This window comes from Toxotes jaculatrix, chromosome 22, assembly GCF_017976425.1.
Source record: "Toxotes jaculatrix isolate fToxJac2 chromosome 22, fToxJac2.pri, whole genome shotgun sequence".
Classification (NCBI taxonomy): domain Eukaryota; kingdom Metazoa; phylum Chordata; class Actinopteri; family Toxotidae; genus Toxotes; species Toxotes jaculatrix.
In genome coordinates, this window is record NC_054415.1 from 1688133 (window position 1) to 1707369 (window position 19237).

The 19237-nt window shown below is 44.0% G+C and overlaps 2 protein-coding genes across 3 annotated transcripts; both read right to left on the reverse strand.

The window, feature by feature from the left end:
- Window positions 1-1105: 1105 nt before the first annotated feature.
- On the reverse strand, window positions 1106-13193 carry upf2 (UPF2 regulator of nonsense mediated mRNA decay). 2 transcript variants are annotated; one of them, XM_041030213.1, is made up of 21 exons: window positions 13151-13193; window positions 11784-12152; window positions 10577-11356; window positions 10338-10498; window positions 10014-10205; window positions 9779-9928; window positions 9485-9588; window positions 9304-9389; window positions 8833-8941; window positions 8567-8680; window positions 8371-8487; window positions 7847-8236; window positions 6990-7265; window positions 6399-6582; window positions 5100-5254; window positions 4552-4656; window positions 4168-4266; window positions 3619-3792; window positions 2356-2497; window positions 2122-2242; window positions 1106-1470 (listed from the first exon to the last, which is right to left on the reverse strand). In XM_041030213.1, the coding sequence occupies exons 1-21, from the start codon at window positions 13180-13182 to the stop codon at window positions 1464-1466; spliced, it is 3867 nt and encodes a 1288-aa protein (XP_040886147.1). In that variant the 5' UTR covers window positions 13183-13193; the 3' UTR covers window positions 1106-1463. The 2 variants fall into 2 exon arrangements, with proteins under 2 accessions (XP_040886147.1, XP_040886146.1); XM_041030212.1 differs by having other exon boundaries at window positions 1106-1473.
- Window positions 13194-14507: 1314 nt separating this feature from the next.
- Window positions 14508-19167, reverse strand: slc35e3 (solute carrier family 35 member E3). The gene is made up of 8 exons (XM_041030682.1): window positions 18943-19167; window positions 17802-18275; window positions 17542-17652; window positions 17356-17415; window positions 16792-16890; window positions 16374-16456; window positions 15988-16072; window positions 14508-15872 (listed from the first exon to the last, which is right to left on the reverse strand). The coding sequence occupies exons 2-8, from the start codon at window positions 18201-18203 to the stop codon at window positions 15771-15773; spliced, it is 942 nt and encodes a 313-aa protein (XP_040886616.1). The 5' UTR covers window positions 18204-18275; window positions 18943-19167; the 3' UTR covers window positions 14508-15770.
- Window positions 19168-19237: the final 70 nt, after the last annotated feature.

Consider the following 19237-nt stretch of genomic DNA (forward strand, 5'->3'; position numbering starts at 1 on the left):
AAAAGACACAGAGCTGGTGCAGAAAAGGCCCATGCAGCAGAACACAGAGTATATTTATCCATCTATAGTCTCAGAATATAATCACTGTCATCACTAAGGAAGACTCTCAGGCACACGGTTAATCAATTTGTCAAAGGTTTAACCACGTTAACACTACACAAATCCCAATCAAAGCAAGCTGAATGTTGTCAGAACTCTTAGATTCTCCTGATTTTGGAGAAAAAACAAACAAAAAAAAACATCTAGCGAGACAGAAGTTGGAAAAAATGCTGAATATGTACACTCGGGTGTCCATCAGTGCCGTGAGGTTTCCAGATCTTACAGGAGTTTGAATGATGCCGAGTTCGAAGAGCGTCTGATGGTGTGAGACTCTTGTTCTGGTTGTGAACATAGATTCAGAGCTGATTTCTAGCAGGCAGCCGTCGTTCCACTGATACGACGGTGTGTCCCTCGGGTCTCTAGGTGATGAGAAGACTGACGCCACCCTCAGGTAAATATGAAGCCACATCCAGTTAGCTTAGCTTAGCTCAGCACAAAGACCGGAAACATGGGGATCCTGTGATGGTTTCAGGCTGTCAAATGTGAGAATTTACTGCCTTTTACTGTCTAACATTAACTGAATATCTCTGGGTTCCGGGCTGTTAGTTGGTATCAGCACTTCGGCCGCTGGGAAACTTTGATGAGCACTTTTCACTATTTTCTGACATTTTATAGACAAAGCATTTAATCAAGAAGATACCCTGCAAACCACTCTAAATCAACATGTGCCTCTAGAACAGGAGCATCACACCATCAGCTACTTTTCCACCACGCAATTCATCACATGAAACGTCTTCCTCTGCATCATCACCAGGCGAACAGTCTATGAACACACCACCAGTGTTAAAACCTCGCTGTCCCGTCCTTCGTCTCCATCTCAGGAACAGACATGTTCCTGAGTCCAAAAAACAAAAGAGAAAATAAAATCTGCATCCCTCGCTAGTCTCATCAAATTTCTGCCCATTCGCCGGTTTTTATCTCGTAAATGTGAGTCACTCTTCCCTCCAACCGGTGTGACGGCGGGAGGTGATCGGTTCAACCCTCCTTGCTGTCTGTCTCGCCATCAGTCGGCCGGTCAGGTGTTCAGTCATCTTTGTAGTTGGTCCAGACATTTGTTTTTTTTTTGTCATCTCAGGCCACAGACAAAAATGAAAAGAGAGGCATCTGTCTGACCTTTGACCTCTGACCCCCAGGCTCCCGGGTTTTTCCTCTCCTCCTCAGGCTTTGTGCCCCTCGGCAGGGTAAGAGTGTGTGTTCAGGTCAGGGGTTTGGTCTGTCCCGGCATCATCAGTGGGCGTCTGGAGGACTCGTTCCCTGTTTTAGACCGGTTTCCCCTCCGATCTCTCTTTTTTTCTCTCTCTCTCTCTCGCTTGTTCATTTGCTTGCTCGCACGCTCGCTCGCTCAGCCCGGGCCCAGACTCCAATCAGCGTCTCCTGGAGGACAGAGCAGGACATTTACTGTAGAGGTGCTGAGCAACAGGATCATGCGTCGGCCCTTAAACAAGCCTGTGTCATCCATAAAATTATTATTAAATCCCTCCACACAGGCCTTTAGTTTTATTTTCTTCCTATATTTAAAAAATATAAATTGCAAAACCTCTCACCACAGGACCAAAGCAAAAATCCAGATTCCTGAGTAAATGCCACATACACATAAATCATATCCTCTAAAACGTTCATGTTGTGTTGTCATTCCACGTCACAGAAGCAAGACACACAAGGTGCTGTTGAAGTATAAACTGTAATCTTTATGTCCAAACACCTGACCTCACTTGAACCTGAAAATCAGAATCAGTTTAAAGTGCAAACTCCTCAACAAAACCTTCTCTCTGTGTTTTAACTGAAGCTTCATCTCTGGTGATAATGGACACACACGGTTTGTCCTCCTGTTCTAGCCTACTCCATCACATAGCCCTGGTTTCTCTCCTGCTTGTCTTTCCTGTCTTGTCTCTCTTGTCTGTCTCGCTTCTCACTCCTTTCATTTCTCGCCTTTTTCACTCTGTTCAAAGAGATACCGATGACGGGGAGTCAGTACAGAATAAGATGATGAGCCAGAGTCAGTGATCGGGGCTCATGTCTCACCTTCCTCCCGTCTTGAAGATAAGGTCGGCGTTGGGGGCACCTTTCGGGTGCTGGTAACGAGGCCGACGCTCCCGGTTGGTGTTGGCTGGAGCTGGACGCTGGGCCAGGGACTGCATCATCTCTGTAAAACACACACACACACCACAAAGAGGTGAGCGGTTTAGAAAATATAAAAGTATATGATTCATAAACAATTACTCTGTCTGCTGGATGATTTTTTATTGTGCGTCGTACCCTGGTAGTCCTCCTGCTCCTGTCTCTCATTGATGTCCAGGGTGAGTTTCTTCATCCTCATGCGCTCCTCCTGTTCGGCCTGCTGCTGGTTGAAGTGGTTCGCCGCCAGGTGTGACGACAGGGGCACGTTCAGGATCTTGTACTGTTGATGAGAAACACACAAATTGTGAGTGACACAAGATCGAGGGTCAATAACAACAAACACAGGGAAGGTTTGGTTCCACTGATCTGGGTTTTTGAACGTTGGCGTTCACAGAAAATAGTAAAAAAGGTTCGTAATTTTTCCCTGAAATCCAAACGAACATATTCTAACAGCTTTTTTATCTCGGCTCAACAAACCCCCACTCGAAATTTAATTTCACAGAAAAATGGGAAAACACATTTGACAGGCGGCTACCAGAGAATTTTTGGCATTTTGTTCTTAAAAATGACTCAAACAAGCACCAGCTGGTTTCTGGGTGTGTGGGGAAATAATGAAAGTGCCACGTACAGTGGGGATCAACAAGAAATTATTGTGCCGGGGCTCCCAGGGAGGTTAATCTGGCCATGAGCCCTGGTACATCCCACACAGAGGTAGTAAGTCATCAAACACACACACAGGATGCGTTTATCCACTGCGGCAGTAAATCTGGCGAAGCTGTGTGTGTTTACAGAGAGAGAAAAGTCATTTCCCATCCACGAACCTCACTAACACACCTACAAAGATATTCTGTGTTCTCTAAATATTCATATGAAAAGTGTTTTTTTGCCTTGTGTGCAGCTGGCGGCTGTCCTTTACACACACTGAACCGGACTGAGCGCTCTATTAAACCCCAGAGCCCTGGCAGAAAGTTGGACACACCCTGCAGTACAAGAACCAGTCTCTGCCCTCAAACCACACATTCCACCGCTGCAGTTTGCTTAAACACACACACACACACACACACACACACAGCTAAGTCCAGAGTCAATATTATTCCTGGGCTCAGTCAGACTGAGCTGAGTGTGTGAGTGAGTTTCAGAGACAGTGAAATTGCATCAGTCATTTAGACACAGAGCATAAAACTGCACTACAGTCCTGTTCCTGTGTGTCTCTGGACATCTGTGATCCAACAACACCTCTGGGTCTCTTAGCGTAAAACTAAAGGGTGATCAATCCTTCATCTGTGCTGAAGAAGAGCCCAGGAAAACCCAGCTGCTGCTCTGGACTACAGGAAAACATCCAGTGGTGTGACTGTGAATGCTTTGGTGCTGATCACAGCTGCCGTCCTCCGTGCTCTTTACCTGCTGCTTGTTGCCTTTGCGTGTCAGCATGACGAACTGCATGGTGTCGGAGATGTCCGAGTCTCCCTCCCCGATGCACGGCTGTCCGGAGCCTCCCTTCTTCAGCTGACTCTTCAGCTGCAGAGGAATGGCCACGTCCAGCTGGTGCACCTTCACTGCCTCGCCGCTACGTTGCTGCAGGGACAAAACACACACGCTGGAGAGAAGCTTTCACCTTTCACTGTGAGAGGAAGAGTCAGTCTGGGATGGAAGGAAGTTTGTTTGTTGCAGCAGATACATCAAAGTCATATTTAAAAGAACATTCCGGTGTTCTGGATGTTTCCTCTTATTTAGCCGACTCTTCTTTTGAAGACATTTTTGTTCCCCATCACTCACCCTGAAACCTCATTAGACAGGAATCTTGAACAGCATGAACAGGAAGAAAGATTCAAGCAAGCAAAACCTGTTTCAGTGACCACTGTTTCAAGACTGACTTTAAAAAAGTGAGCCTGTGCTTTAACACGTTGCCATGCACACTGTTCACTGAATTCACATTTCAGGTCATCATACCTGCAGGTTCTCCAGCATCATCTTATCCAGAGCCTGGATGAAGTCCTCATCCTCAGCACAGGCCACATGCTTCAGCCCACCACCTCGGATGGTCACCTCCTACACAGAGGCAGCAAATTAACACGACCAGATGTGCAAATCTTTAAACGAACACCTCCTTCTTCTCATGAAACCAGTGTGTTCTTAAAGCTAAATTTAAAACACTCTCTTGCTGCCACAACCAAGTTCAGGACGTTAGTGACAGCGAGCTAAAAACACAGAGATTCACCATCACTCATCCTGTAACCGTAGCATTTCCAGTGCATTTTAAAGGCTGTGTTCATTTTTGGACAGATGTTTAAGTTCATCACTGAATATCTCTTATCTACAGCTCTTTGATCTTACGTTGTTCTCCTCATCAGTCTCATTTTCTTTATTGGAGTCGGTCAGGTAGTCGGTGTTCTCTTCTTCCTCCTCCTCCCTCTCTTCTTCCTCGTTCTCGGATCCATCCTGTGAGTAAATAAAAAAACTATTCGTAAACTTCCTGAAAATTCACCTAATAAAATCCATGAATACATGATTCTGAGGTTGATATTGTATGATATTATAGATCATGGATTACTGATTGAATCAATCAATCAGGCTTCGATATGAGGAAGATTGCTGCATGATCACAGACAGAGATCTCAGATTCAACACAGTGACGCATGAATTCGGGTCATGCAGAAATTTCCTGAAACTGATGAGTCTGTTCTGTGAGCTGTGAGATGAGCAGCTGATTCTCACATCTCTGATCCTGATTGCTGACTGACGACATACTCGAAATCTAAATCATTATTTTCTTGTCTGAAAAATGATCAAAACTTAATAAAATAATATATAGAAATATATAAAATAATCGTTTTAATGAGGAACCAGGATGAAGTTTATGTCATCAGAGAAAAAGGACTCACATCCTCTTCCTGTTCATTCATTTCGCTCTCATTGCCTGACTGCTCCTCCGTCTCAGCGCCTCCCTCTTCGTCGTCGTCTCCATCGTCATCCTCCTCATCGAGCACCTCCCCTTCACTCATGGCACTGGAGCGACCGTCCTTCTCCATGGCCAGACCTGCATGACAACACGGAGTGAGTCATGCGAACACACAAAATGAGGAAGCTGAAAATCAGTTTGCTTCTAAGAAACATTCATCAGAAAAAAAAAAAGAAAAAAAGTGAAGCTGCAAGCAACTTTGACCCTTAACCTGCATTAGATTACACACAGGTGGTTGTGACAGATTGGGTCATAAATTCCTCTGAGCCGAGCCCAATCTGGAAAAGCAGCCTTACTCAAACAAAAGCTTCAGTTATAAATAGAGCAAATATTCAGGAGGGAATTATTGGACAGTTTCGTTGTGTTCTTCTGTGTTGGATAATAAGTGCAACCAATTACAGAACCTAATTATGCAATTGTGGTGAGAGCAAAAAAAAATGAAGTCAGACAGGAGGCCTGAGGTGGAAGATCAGGTCTAATGTGACTCAGAGACAGAGGAATGCCTGATCCTGGTTAAAGTATGGAAGGTAAAACAATGGCTCCACTGTTTAGCTTAGGAGGCCTCCATCAGCCTCATCAATCACTCTCTCCTCTACACACACACACACACACACACACACACACACACGAACAACACAGTTTCGAGGTACTTGTACTTGAGTATTTCCCTTTAAGTTACTTCCTCCTTCTACTCCACCACATTTCAAAGGGAAATCGTTTTTTCAGAGGGTGGAGCTGGTGTTTACATTTTTCTCTGCACATTAAAAGTCAACACCTTGACACTGTTAAACAAAGCCAGTGTTACTGAGCTGCTATCAGGCTGAGCTGTGTCGGCTTCAGGGCGACGTACACCTGCCACACAGACGTCTCCTCCCTCCTCCTCTCTGACATAGCCTGTGTGTGTCTGTCTTATTCATTTTTACATTTCACAATTATCATACCTATAACGTCTGTATTGGCTGAGCCCGTTGAGTAGGTGCATGTGTTAGGTATGTGTGTGTTTAGCTGAGATAAACCTGTCTGACAGCAGAGTGAGAAGTGATGCAGCACGGTCATCCTCCTACACACCGGGGAATGCTGCTCAGCCGGGGCGACAGAGAGCGGTTCAACCGGAGCGACTGGCTGCGACTCAAACACTCACACAAGCTGTAATGACATGCCGGATACAGACACCGGATGCTTTCGTGCATCTTTAGACGTGGACACACTGTGTAACTCGTACCCAGCTTGACGAGGAACTCCCTCTCCAGGTCAGTGACCTGTTTGGTCGCCTCTTCCAAGGAGCAGCTCAGCCTCATCTTGGGCCTGAGCAGCTCCAGGGTGTCGCTGATCATGTAGTCGATGTCGATGGGGAACGGGTGGTCCTTGGTCCAAACGTCGTTGCTCTTTTTCCACCAGATGTACCGCTGCAGAAACACACAACATAATTTTATTTGTTCGGCCTTTAAAGTTCCTGCTGCAGCAATAAGTCAATTAATCAATCAACAGAAAATGATCAGAAACCGTTTAGATAAAAAAAATATCAGTGCCAAACATTTTCTGTTTCCAGCTTCTCAGTCACGAGGATCTGATGTCCTTTGTACATTAGACTGAATAATCAGTCCTATTTTTATCAGACAAAATAGGACACCCAAAGACGTTAGACAAAACCAGTAACTGATGAATGAGTAAAGTAGTGAATGAGTGATTTTATCTACAGAATATCACCAGCTTTATCCCTTAAAAAAGCATTGGATGAGGTACTCAAATCGTTTAATTATCAGTACTAGTACAACAAAGACAGGGCCTAGAGGTGTATTAAGAACAGACATACCTGGAAGTAGATGAGGAAACAGTCCAGCTTCCTCTTGCTGGAACCTCGGTCAAAGTACTGGCCACACGTATCGAGCAAGGTGCAGACCAGACGGAGGCGGAACAGGTGCTCTGGAGGATCCAAGGGGCTGGGGCTGCCGTCCTGATTGACCCCGAAGGAGATGAAGGAGAAGAGGGTGCGGAAAATGACGGCCGACTCCACCATGCGGTAGTTGTAGAGCTCGCCCAGGAACTTGGCGCTGCTGATCCGCCGCTGGTTGAACTTGGGCTGGTTGACCTGGGAAGAAGTATTCAGTTAGCTGCAGCCCCAATCTATTGTTGGTGGAGGAAATAAAAAAATTCTCCTGCTTACTTTGAATATTGCAGGTTCCAGTGTCAGTTTGAAAAATGTCAGGTAAGTTATCTGAACCGTGGCTGGCTCTGCTGGTTTTGGGATCAGTTAGGGGGCAGAAACATTTTTACACGGTGCCACTCTGGTGTAGGAGCATGAGCTGTAGAGTCAGCCACGTGAAACAGTTTGAAGCGTTGTGCAAAAACCACAAGACTTCAGCTCAGGAGGGAGCCAGAGGGCATTCCCACGTGTCCTGCAACATGTAGCGGTGTTCTTCATACTAATGACAATAACAACATGACTTCCTCTTCAATCATCTGTCGAAACTGTCAGCAAAGATTAGCGCCTGGTTTTGTTTGTCTTCCCGTCCTCTCACTGTACCTTACCTCACCACTCTGGACTCATTGACAGTACATAAATAAACCTCTCCGATTCAAACTTTCTCTTTTGTCAGTAAATGATGCACAACCATGACTACATCACAGTATCGGTCCATATTTTCAGCCATGTGTTTTTTCCCTCCTTACCTCCATGCCCAGCCGGATGTCCTCCAGCACTCCGTCCACAACATGGATTCCCACGTCCTCCTGGTAGGCTACCAAGCCGGCCAGCAGGTTGGCCACACAGTGGATGCTGTTGTACTTGACGTTCCAGATGTTGACCATGCAGCAGATCAGGTAGCTCTTCACCTCGGGGTCCTGCCACGGCAGCTTGCGCATCTGCCTCAGCACCTTCTCGGTGGTGACCTTGGACAGGTCCTTGTAGAGCAGCTTGCGGATGTACTCCTGCAGTGGTGGCCTCCTCTTCTTCACCGTCTTCTCCATGGGTGGGGGGTTGCAGTAGTAGTAGGCGTTCTCCACCATTGTCACGTAGCGGGCATCCAGGTGCTGTGCCTGCTTTTTACGCATCATTTGCTCCTGAAACACAGACAGGGTTTGACAAAATATCAGCTGTTTACACTGAGACTACAACTTAAAACCAAAAACTGTTGTTGTATTACTGTCGTCTGTTTTAACCAAACTGATGCAGTGTGATGATGATGTGTACTCACCAACAGGACACTGGTACGCAGGTGAGAGTCGGGGGATCTGAAGAGGAAGCGGCCACAGGTCTCCAGCAGCGTGCAGGCCATCTCTATGTGGTGATGGGTGAAATCAGACAGCAGCATCTGTTGGGCCACAAACATCCACATTAACCACCTCAGAGTTAATAAAAGCTCAGATCTCAGACAGAGATTCTTCACCCACCTTGAGACAATGAAGTGTGTCTGTTTTTGAGAACATCTTGAATTTGGCCAGTTCCCCGATAAACCTGACCGTTTTATTTTTCGTCTCGATGTTGATCTGGTCCTTTTTCCGAATCTAAAACCACAAACATTAATACAACAAAAATCAACTTTGTTCTTCATAATATTGTGACAGAAAAACTGGTCTGCTTCTGCAGACTCAGTGAACACCAACATTTAAAAACAATAATTAAATACAACATAATAACATCACAACAGACGACCTACGTGGAACCTGAAGTCTCCCTTCAGCATGGAGCAGAGGTCCTCAGCCACATCCGACATGCAGGGATGAAGAGTTGCCACCAAACGAGAGTAGAAAGGGAGCAGATCCAACCTGAGAGAGGAGAAAGAGTCAGCGATGCACTGATATTCAGACTATACATTATGACAACAGCACCACCTGGTGGCGTTTGAAGGTAGTTTTCAATATTACTCTGTCAGTAAATCACATCACTAGTCTAAGTCCTCACATCTTCAGCAGGAGCCAATGGGCTTGAGGTCATTGCTTAAATCCCTCCAGGGAACTGTGGCAACACCTTTCACCTTACACAATCATTTGATCCATTGTTAATTAAAAAAGTATTGATTAGTGCAGCTTTAAGAATAACTAAAGCTGTTTATATGGTTATTTAGATCAAAGATCAAAGTCATCTCCACACTCGTGGTCAGTAAACTGATACAGCTGCACAGCTTTACCTCTGCCTGGGGACAGTGAAGAGGGCTCGGACAAGTTTCCTCCTGTTAGATTTGGTGTTCATGTTCATGCAGAAGTCCATGGCAGCCTGCAGGAGTCGACACAGTGCTCATTAATTTAAAGATTCAACATACATGTACAATATGGACCCTACGTTAAATGTTCCTGTTTGTTTCTCATCACCTTGTCTATAAGGTCTCTGTTGACACAGTTGGGGAGCTGCTGGATGAAGGCGTCCACGATTAGTTTCAGATGGGACCCTGTGTTTGCCTCCTCATCCTCTTGTTCTACACATACAAAAATAAAGGCTTATGAAAATCAATTTAAAATAAAATTAGCACACTAACTGACAAACTAACCATAACCAGATAGCTAAAGGTTTCAGGACATAACAAAAGCTCACTGCTTTACAAACGTAAAAACCTGAGCTGCTGTTGAAGACGCTCACACAGAGTCTCTTCATGGGCTCTCGTTTACCTTGCTCATCCAACAGTTTTTTGGCCAGTTCTTCATTTTCCGCCTCATCTGCTCCCTCCAGTTCGAGAGGTTCGTCCGTGATGTCGAGAGCCTCGAGCTCCAGCTCCAGCTCCTCTGTGGTGCTGGCCGTGTCCTTCCCTTCTCTCCCATCTGAACCAGCCAGAAACAGCAGCACAGTCAGAATAAAACTGAGTGATCCTCTTTCTTCATCTGTCTGTGGATTCATTTAATATACCTTTGGCGTCGTCCTTGTCTTTTCCTTGGCTGCTCTTCTCGTTGTCCTTGAAGAGGATGGCAGGGACAAAGGCCTTCAGGTCCACCAAGTTCTCATAGAAGTTACGAGCGTCCTCGTCTTCCCAGATCCCTCCCTCCAGGTCATACTCTCCCGGCTTACCAGGGGTGAAAATATCAATCCCTGGACCATGCTCTGAGGCAGTAGAGAAACAGACATTATATATAAAAAAATAAAACACACATGTCCAGATCACTGGAAGCACTATTTGACTCAATTTAAAATAAACATCTCACGTCGTTAAGAGATTTAACTACAATGACACACCCTCCTGCACTGTCTTGTCCTGAGGCAGCTCTGGCATGTTTTCATCGAGCAGATCAGCCAGGGACTGAGTGTTTGCCAGCAGCTTCTGGTAGGAAGTGGCAAACTCTTCATACTGCTTGTGCCTGTCCTCACTCAGCTCCCCTTTGGAATGTAGGATACGCCTGAAGAGGAGAAAATGTTAAGAGGTGGCATCACAGAGAGCAATGAAAAGTGACCTTGTGGAGAAAAGGAGTACTCACCTGTTCTGCCTCTCAATGTTCTGCAGCTCCCGATGGTCCTTCTTCAGGTGTTTGGTGAGTGATGTGAAGTACTCTCGTAACAGGTTCTGGAAGGGCTGCTGTTTCTCAGTGCTGATTATCTCGCTCGGAGGGAAGGACAAGCCAAACTTCTCAGCGGCCAGCTTCACCTTGCGGGGCACCAGACCAGCGATGTCATCCCCACAGTGCTTACAGAAGCTGATCACCACCGACACATGAGTGTGCGTCTCCCGGTCGGTCCCAATAATGTTCTTCAGCTGCTCATAAATGAGCGAAAGGCCCTCTTTGTCTGTGAAGAGGCCGACGATGGTGAGCTCTGCAATAAATCGCAGATCTGTGCGCAGCTTGCTCACATTGGGCGCCTTGTCCTCCTTCCTCGCTTCAAAGTGCTTCTTCCACGCCTGTAACAGTAATGGAGCAAACTCAGCGTACCGTTGATGGAAGAGGGAGCACAGATGGACAGCGCAGCCTACGTCAGAGATCTTCAGCTTGGCTTCCACAACAGAGCTCACAGCTTCGCCGATGTACTTGCTGAGGTTCAGCGAGGCGAAGTCATTGGAGAGCGAATCTCGCTGCTGTTCAGTAAGTGTGCGTAGCTTCTTGACAAAGGCAGTGTTCTTTTTAAGGCTGGAGTCCAGTCGGCTGAAGAAGGCCTCTTCGGGCCGACCCTCTTGGGCGTTCTGGTTCTTGCTGCGGAGTTCCTTCCTGCACTGATGGCGCTCCCAGGCCTCCTGGTGCAGCTGATGCCCCTCCTCCTTTTCCCTGCAGAAATCAGGTACAATGGAGAAAGATATAAAATGCAAGAAAGACAAAATTAAAAGAGAGGGAACTTGACGCATGGACGAATCACTTCCTTATAGGACATTTTCTGTCAAAGCATATATACTGATATCAACATGCTCTCAAAACATAAAACAATCCTACTACATATACCAGGTTCACAAAAGTAGACGAAGCAAAAGTTGGGCTACTCAGAAATTGAATCACTTTTCATACGAGTTGTGCTGCAATTCATAATTTCTAAGCAAATCTTTGAGCATTTATCCACATTTATTGATGATGCTGAATCTATTATGACTGCGAAGGAGAGTGGTTTTTGACATAAATTGAATCAATCAGGTGCTAAAGGATATCAGCAGGACAATGAGGCTTTACAAAGACGACAACAACAAAATTCACCATCACTTACTTCAGGAGAGCTGCCTCCTCCTCACGTTGTCTCTTCGCCTCCTCCTCTTGAAGTTTCCTCTCCTGTTCCTCCTGCTGTCTCTTCTCCTCTTCCTCTTTCTTCTTCTGTTCCTCCTCCGCTTTTAGTTTTTCCTCCTCTTTCTTTCTTCGCTCCTTTTCCTCTTTCTTCTTCTTTTCCTCCTCTAGGCGCTTTCTCTTCTCCTCCTTGCCGCCGTCTTTTTTACCACTCATTTTGGCCTCATCTTTTGCTTTGTCCCGAGCAGATGCTGGTCTTCTCTCACCATCTCTGTCCTTCTCTTTTTCCTTGTTACTGAAGGAGCAAACGTCTTTTTCATCCATGTTTACTGAGCGCTTGCGTTCAGCAGGCATACTGTGGAGAGATAACAAGAAAAATTGTTCAACAGCACTGCTGTTCTGAAGCTATGTCCAGAATCCCTAAACACTCCTCTAACCATATGTATGAATATATTTTCAACCTGTTGCACAAGTGAAGATATTTTCCTTTCTCCTCCCAATTTTCACCTCATTTTCCTAATCCAAATAAATGTGGTGGCCGGAAATGTCTCTGTCAGACTCCTTGTTGCACTTGCTACAAGTTGATTTACTTGTGCATCTGTTTCCCAGGTTTTTTTTCTTCTTTTCTTAAAATCACTGATTGAATTAACTTGTGACCAGCCTGATGAAAACTTGTCATATTGTGTCATATCGTTCATGCTTTATGCAGAGGTGTTTTGCAAACCCATTGACACTGAAATAAAACTATTTCTCTCTTTCTGTTTAATCGTAATTTCTCAGTGGCTCAGTGGACAGAAACGCTAAGCATAAAGAAAGTAGCTCGTTTAAAACGACATCTTTCTCACTGGATAAATGCCGTCACATACTAACAGCATCTTAGTATAATGTACAATTGAAATCTCTAACCACATATTCTAATGTTAAAATTAGCCTGACACACCCACGCAACAGCTTCGTTGCAAACACCGCTTGTTAACCGCCTGGCCCGGCTGCCTTGTTTAGCACGCTAACATTAGCATTAGCCTCAATGTTCGTGATATGGCTTAATGTAATCATCGCTTTGAGAGAAATCGATCTGTTTTATGGTGTTATAAAGACGCTGTATCAGTTTAAATGTGTAAAACACACATTCGCAACAAAAACGCAGCTAGCATTAGCAGAGCTAGCGCGTTTAGCTAGGCCACTTGAATGGACGCGCTGAAACCGATGTAAACAAACGTTCTGACAGCGTTAAACTGGCAGTTAGTGTATATTAAGTCGTTATAATGTAAAGTTAAAACAGTATACAGTATAATTCCCTGCCTGGGAATCCTCGTTTTCGTGTAAATATTACGCTAAAACCAAAAGACTTACCTGCTAACTGTAGCAAAACAAACATCGGTCATTAGCGTTGGTTTCCGTGTGAACCACTGAAGGACCCGCCCATCATGGCCATATTTTTGCCTTACTGAAAATCTTTATAAAGTTATATTTTTTTTTACATAGTCTTTTACATATTCTTCTTATTATGCTTAATATTATCATTATAGTTATCATAATATTATTTAACCCGTGACTTTAACCCGTAAACATATATTTTGGTACATTAAAATTGTGTCACTTCGACAGGCAATGCGAAGGGCGACTATTCATGTAAATGATTTTTGATCACTAAAAATAAAGAAAGAAAGAATGTAAAAGTTTAAATAAAAACGTTGATCGATTTGTTTGGCTTCGAATCGAGCTTCGAATCACAACAACACAAAATTCAAAAAGCAATAGTTACTGTTACAAGCTGTTACACTGATCTAATTTATTAAAGCAGAAAATCAAACCAAATGAAACCTGTGTAACTGAAATGAAAAGTCAGACATTCAGTACAAGCAGAACAGAGGTTGAGGTTGTTTTACAGCAGCTCTCATATTTTCCTCTTCAGGAGACTACAGATACTTTTACTCTCACACACACACACACACACACACACACACACACACACACACACACACACACACGCAAACACACACACACACACACACACACACACACACACACTCTTTCCACTCATTCATTCATCTGAAATTTCCTCCCAATACAGCCACTCTCTTGTGTGTGTATGAACCAGGGTTACTGTTGTAGCTTTGTTGACACAGTGTCGATGACACACACACACACAAGACTGGTACTGAAAACTTAGCCACAGGAAAACTACACAGAAGAGCTGTTCACTGGAAACCTACATTTTAGGTGTGGTTATAATGAATGGAAGTAATCTACCTACAGCAGGTTTACTGATGTGTTACTGTTACAGTTTAACTAAAGGTGGGCATCTGAAAGTTCAGAGCCCAACAGTCCTGAACACGTCATGGTGGAAAGTCACAAGTACAATTTTAGGATACTTTTACTTTCTTCAGTATTTTCATTGTCTGCCACTAAGTACTTAGTACTTCACTATGTTTATATGATAGCTATTGTTGCTGATGACTTTAGAGACCAGATTTTACTTAAAAAAAGGTTTATAAAACACTGTTAAGGATCAAACCAGTTGTTCCCTTTTAACAATTAAGCTGTTGATTATTTTTTGTAATAATCAAATGTTGATTAGTGAATAAAATGTCCAGAGAAACACTTCCAACAGCTGTAAAGTCACTGAATCAGTTTTATTCATTATTATTAGTGCAGTCAGACTACACACAGCAAGGCTGTGGTCCATCACAGACAGAAACACTGTTGGTTCCTGTAATGAAGATTAGAGTTTTATTTCAGCACTTTTTAAATTATTAAATATACAACAGATTTCAGCTGGGATTAATCACCATCCCAACCTTTGACCTCCACACCACCTGCCTGTCCCTCACCACCTGTGATCCTACAGGTGTAGGTATGCATCTGAAATGTTTAAAAAAAAAAAAAGTAGAAATCACTACATCTCTGTTAGGTGGGTGTGATCAGATTCTTCACACGCAGCAAAAAATTATCAAAAATTTATTTAAAAATTAAGAAAAATAAGAAAATTAAACTAACACTGAATGAGACTAAGAGTCGTTCATAAGTAGAAATTGAAATTCTATGACGATAAACACTGAATTTAAAACAACAAAAAGATCATGACCCAACACTGTTCCTGCTGTTTGACAACTGTTCTGTTTAAAGGCTCAGATCCATCAACATTTTCAACAGTGACATTCTGCTGTGAAATCACTCCATAATTTTTCATGTTGAGAGAGACTAGTGCAACTATCATCCTAAGTCAGCGCTGAGGTATATTAAAGGATAGGTTCTGATTTTTGTGTGTAAATAACAAGGATTTAAACTACAAACATGTTTATATAAAAAAAAGGATAACAATTGATTTAATCACAGTCCCTCTCTTTTCCTTTGGCTGGTGGGACCTTAGTGCAGTGGTTCTCAAACTTTTCCTTAACAGCTGATAGATTCTCATGTCTGTGGGCATTTTAGTATACTGTAGTTTGTCTGAGTATCTAAAAGCAGAAACAGGTGAAAGAGGATGTACAGTGTTGAAATACTTTGTTTTGGTTGTGTATGTTGAGCTGCCATTGTTTTCTGCTTGATGAGCTGAAGTAGCAGGAAAAAATTGCTATTATTATTTTACTAAAATATTTATTATTTTTATTTTCAAGGCAGCGCCTGCCTGCAGCAGCAGATGAAGGTTTGATGCTTCGCTCACAGGGTCTTTTACAGACCTTTAACTGTGTCCACCCTGTATTGTCCTTCTGATTCAATCTGCCAACAGCACGCCACAAACAGCAGCAGTGAGTTGTTGAACAAAGAACCATGGGAAGAGCATGAAGAGCACATGTCATGCATGTCGACATGTTGTACACATTTAATCCCATCAGGGAACCACAATGAAATTCTTTAATCTCCTAAAAAAATACTCATAATAAAATAGAAAAAAAATTAAGAGGTCTCTGCCAGTCACACTGCAGGCAGCCAATGGCAGGAATCTGTGTAGTTGATTGACAGGTAAGTCATCCTACGGTCTTTGAGCCAGGCGGCTCTTCCCCTCCTCCTGTTCAACCAGTTTGAAGTGAGTGTAAGACAGAATACCTGCCAGAGTACAGAGGATCCCCAACGCCTGAGTGTGAGGCAAGAAGACAGAGAGACAGGTTGAGAAAAGACAGTTTGGAGAAAATGATTGTGGGTTGGAGGTTCATGGTTTGAATCATCAGAGCAGCACAGGGTAGACTCACCTGGTTGAGTGACAGTGGGTCATGAAAGAGCAGGTAGCCTCCTACCAGGGTGATGCAGAATTTAAAATGACCAAACATGTTGTAGCTGCAAACTAGAGTCAAGAGAACAACAACACATTCAAGACCCATCTAAAATAATCGAATATCTAAAATACTTTCCTGAAAAATGTACCCAAGAAGACCAAAAAGCTCTTCAAAAGCCCCCAAAACCACTTAACAGAGTCCCTAAGCTACTTCAAAATACAACATACATCTGTCCATAAGAACCTGGAGCCTTACAGACCCGCAAACCCCCATCCTCAACCTCCAAAGGTCTGATAAACACCCCCAAAACCCTTCAGACGACCCCAGGTGGCCATTTTGGGTCCCTGTGTATTTAAGGATACGTGACAGCTGAGGTGTTTCCTATGATCCAGTAGATGGATAGGTTGACCAGGAACGCCACCACACCTGAGAACAGCACTGTCACCTAGACAACAAAAGGACAACACTGTTACCCCAGCAACATGACAGTGAAGTAAATCAGGGCCTTCACAATAAAAGCCCGGAGCCAGGTGCAGCTACTCATAAGTTCAAACTTAGCCTAGTTGTAATTTCATTAATTGAAATTCATGTACAACTCAGTTAAAGCACAAACTAGTTCTTAGATTGGGATTAGCTGTTTCTAAATATTTACACATAGTAAATACTAAATGTAATGCATGTGTAGCTAACAAAACAATATTCCTGCTACAAGATTAAAAATGTTGTGCGTGGGTGTGTGTGGGGTGTGTGTGTGCGTGTGTGTGAGATGTTGAGTCTGACCAGAGCAGGCAGAGACCAGGGTCCAAATATTCCTCCGTCTCCAGTCAGCGGCTCGAAGAAAGGAACAATGCAGAGCAGGAAGCCTGAGGACAGAGGAGCCTGAGAGGACAGTCACTATTAACATTAGTCATAACATCCCATTATGACTTAATATAACATGCAACTATTACAGTCACAACACACACAAATATTTAGGGATGCATGGTGCTGGTCTCTATCCGACCCGTATCACAGCCACTGAACACATTTTTTATTTTTATCCTTTTGTATATTTTACCCCGTCTGTCTAAATCAGCTACTCCCAGGTCAAGTCCCAAGTCAAGGCCAGCAACTGCCAAGTGAAAGGGAACAAGTCCTAAATCAAATCCCAGGTCAAAACCAATAAGTCCCAAGTCAAGTCCCAAATAAAGACCAAAGAAGTTAAGACCAGTAAGTCACAAACCAGTTCCACCAGCAAGCCACTGCTAACAGTGATCAGTGCAGGAGGCAGAGTGCACTGTGCAGCAGTGTTCCAGATAAAAAACAATACAGTGAATTTTATCTGTCTCTGGTGTTGAGTCATACCTGATAGTACAGAAGCTGCATGGAGTTCACCTGGAGCTCATGTTGTTTCGCCCCCACCCACTGAGCAGACACAGAGACAGGCAGAGAGACAGACAGGTAGAGAGAGAGAACAGGACTTCATTTATTCCGGTGACTTTGTCTTTCTTGTCCTGTAGACGTTTAACACCAAGGCGTATATTTACTCACCACTTGGTAAAGCGATGTTACCAGAACACCCAGCGATGCAAACACTGTCCCCAGCAGGTTGAACCGCACATCATAGTATGAGTTCAGTATCACCCCTAACGTTATGGGCACCTGGAGAGACAGACAAGCTGAAGTTCAAAACAACAAAACCAGTCATAAATTACAGAAAAACAAGACAATATTTTTCCTGAAAACCAATGAACAACTTAAGGAACCTCCAAAACTTAATGAGAAAAGGAGATGACTTTAGCTTTCCTTACCAGCGTCAGTTTAATCTTGGTGGAGAAGGTCTTCTTGTAGTAGGTGGTCTGGATGAGGATGATGACGGGTGTGGTCATGGCCTTAGCCAGCTGGTACGTTCCTATTGAGTTGTTCTGCAGGGAAAGGTTGGTGAAGGCCACGAACCCACAGAAGCTGAGAGCCAGCCACACAATCCTACGAACTGGGAGGCTTTTTGGAGAGAAAACGTCCATTTTTTGGCAGATGTAGAGTCCCAGCCAGGTGACCACAAAGTGAACCAGGGTCAGGGTCATGTTGGGGAAGCCATAGTGTACGTAGATCCACTTGTTGATAAAAACAATGCAGATGGAGGAGAGCAGGTTGACCAGTAGCCCGGCGATGATGCGCCTGTTGGCTGAAAAACTAAACAGCCTATCAGCCATAGTTATGAAGGTGTCCCAGCTTAGCTTACTCCAGCCGAGCTTTGTTTAACTGCGCTGAGCTGCCTGTTCACACTGCACAGACAGAGAAGGTGAATGTTAGAAAGTCTAAAACTTCAGCCACATCAAAGACAATCCTCTGCAGGGAATCGTGTTAATATTCTAACACAGTAAGTCTTACACTGTAATACTTACAGTGGCTTTACGTAATAAATGTTGTGCAAAAATGTGCAGTTTTGTGGTCTTTTATGTTTGATAATTTTACTAAAATTTGATCTCTGACAATGTTTATGTAAAACGTGCAAAGTTAGTTGTGGCTGTAACTGTCAGATGAATCTGGTGAATTAGAGAGTTCAGTAGTTAGGAGTAACGCAGCCTCGCATAAGACTGTAACACTGAAGTAAAGTACAAGTACAAGTACCTAACGGTTGAAGTACTTGAGCAACTGTACTTAATTACTTTCCTCCATCGTTTTCACCAATAACATCACAGGTAAGAGAACGTGCATCGGACTGGAACGGTTTACTGCAAAATAACGGTTTTTTAAAATGAAGTTCGGCGTAACTGATGCAGGTTAAAGAGTAAATTACAGGTTAAACTATATGTGTTGCTGTTAGTCAACACGGCACAGTTAGAGTTTTAAGGGTCTGGAGAATGAACAGTCTGACGAGACTACTGCCTCTGTCTGTCTGCCTGTCTGTCTGACTGTCTCTCATTCTGCCACGCAATAAGAAAAGTTTACCTGGGGTCTCCATCTTTCCATCTGTCTCTCCGCGTCTCCCCTCTGTGTTTTGTTCACTTCGACCAAACAACCACCAGTTAGTTACCGGGCTGTGCGTGCGCCTGTCCCGCGGCAGTCAGAGTTCCAATCCCGGCCTTTGCAGTGACGAATCCCCGCTGGTGCACTGGAGGATTTTCTTCCCTGCTGTCCAGCTGAATACAGCCGTGCTCTCTGCTTGAAAACCGCCCTGTGTGTTCCTGCTTCCTCTGTGTTTTGCACCGTTCAACGTCCGTGTGTTGAGCAACAGCGGCCGCTA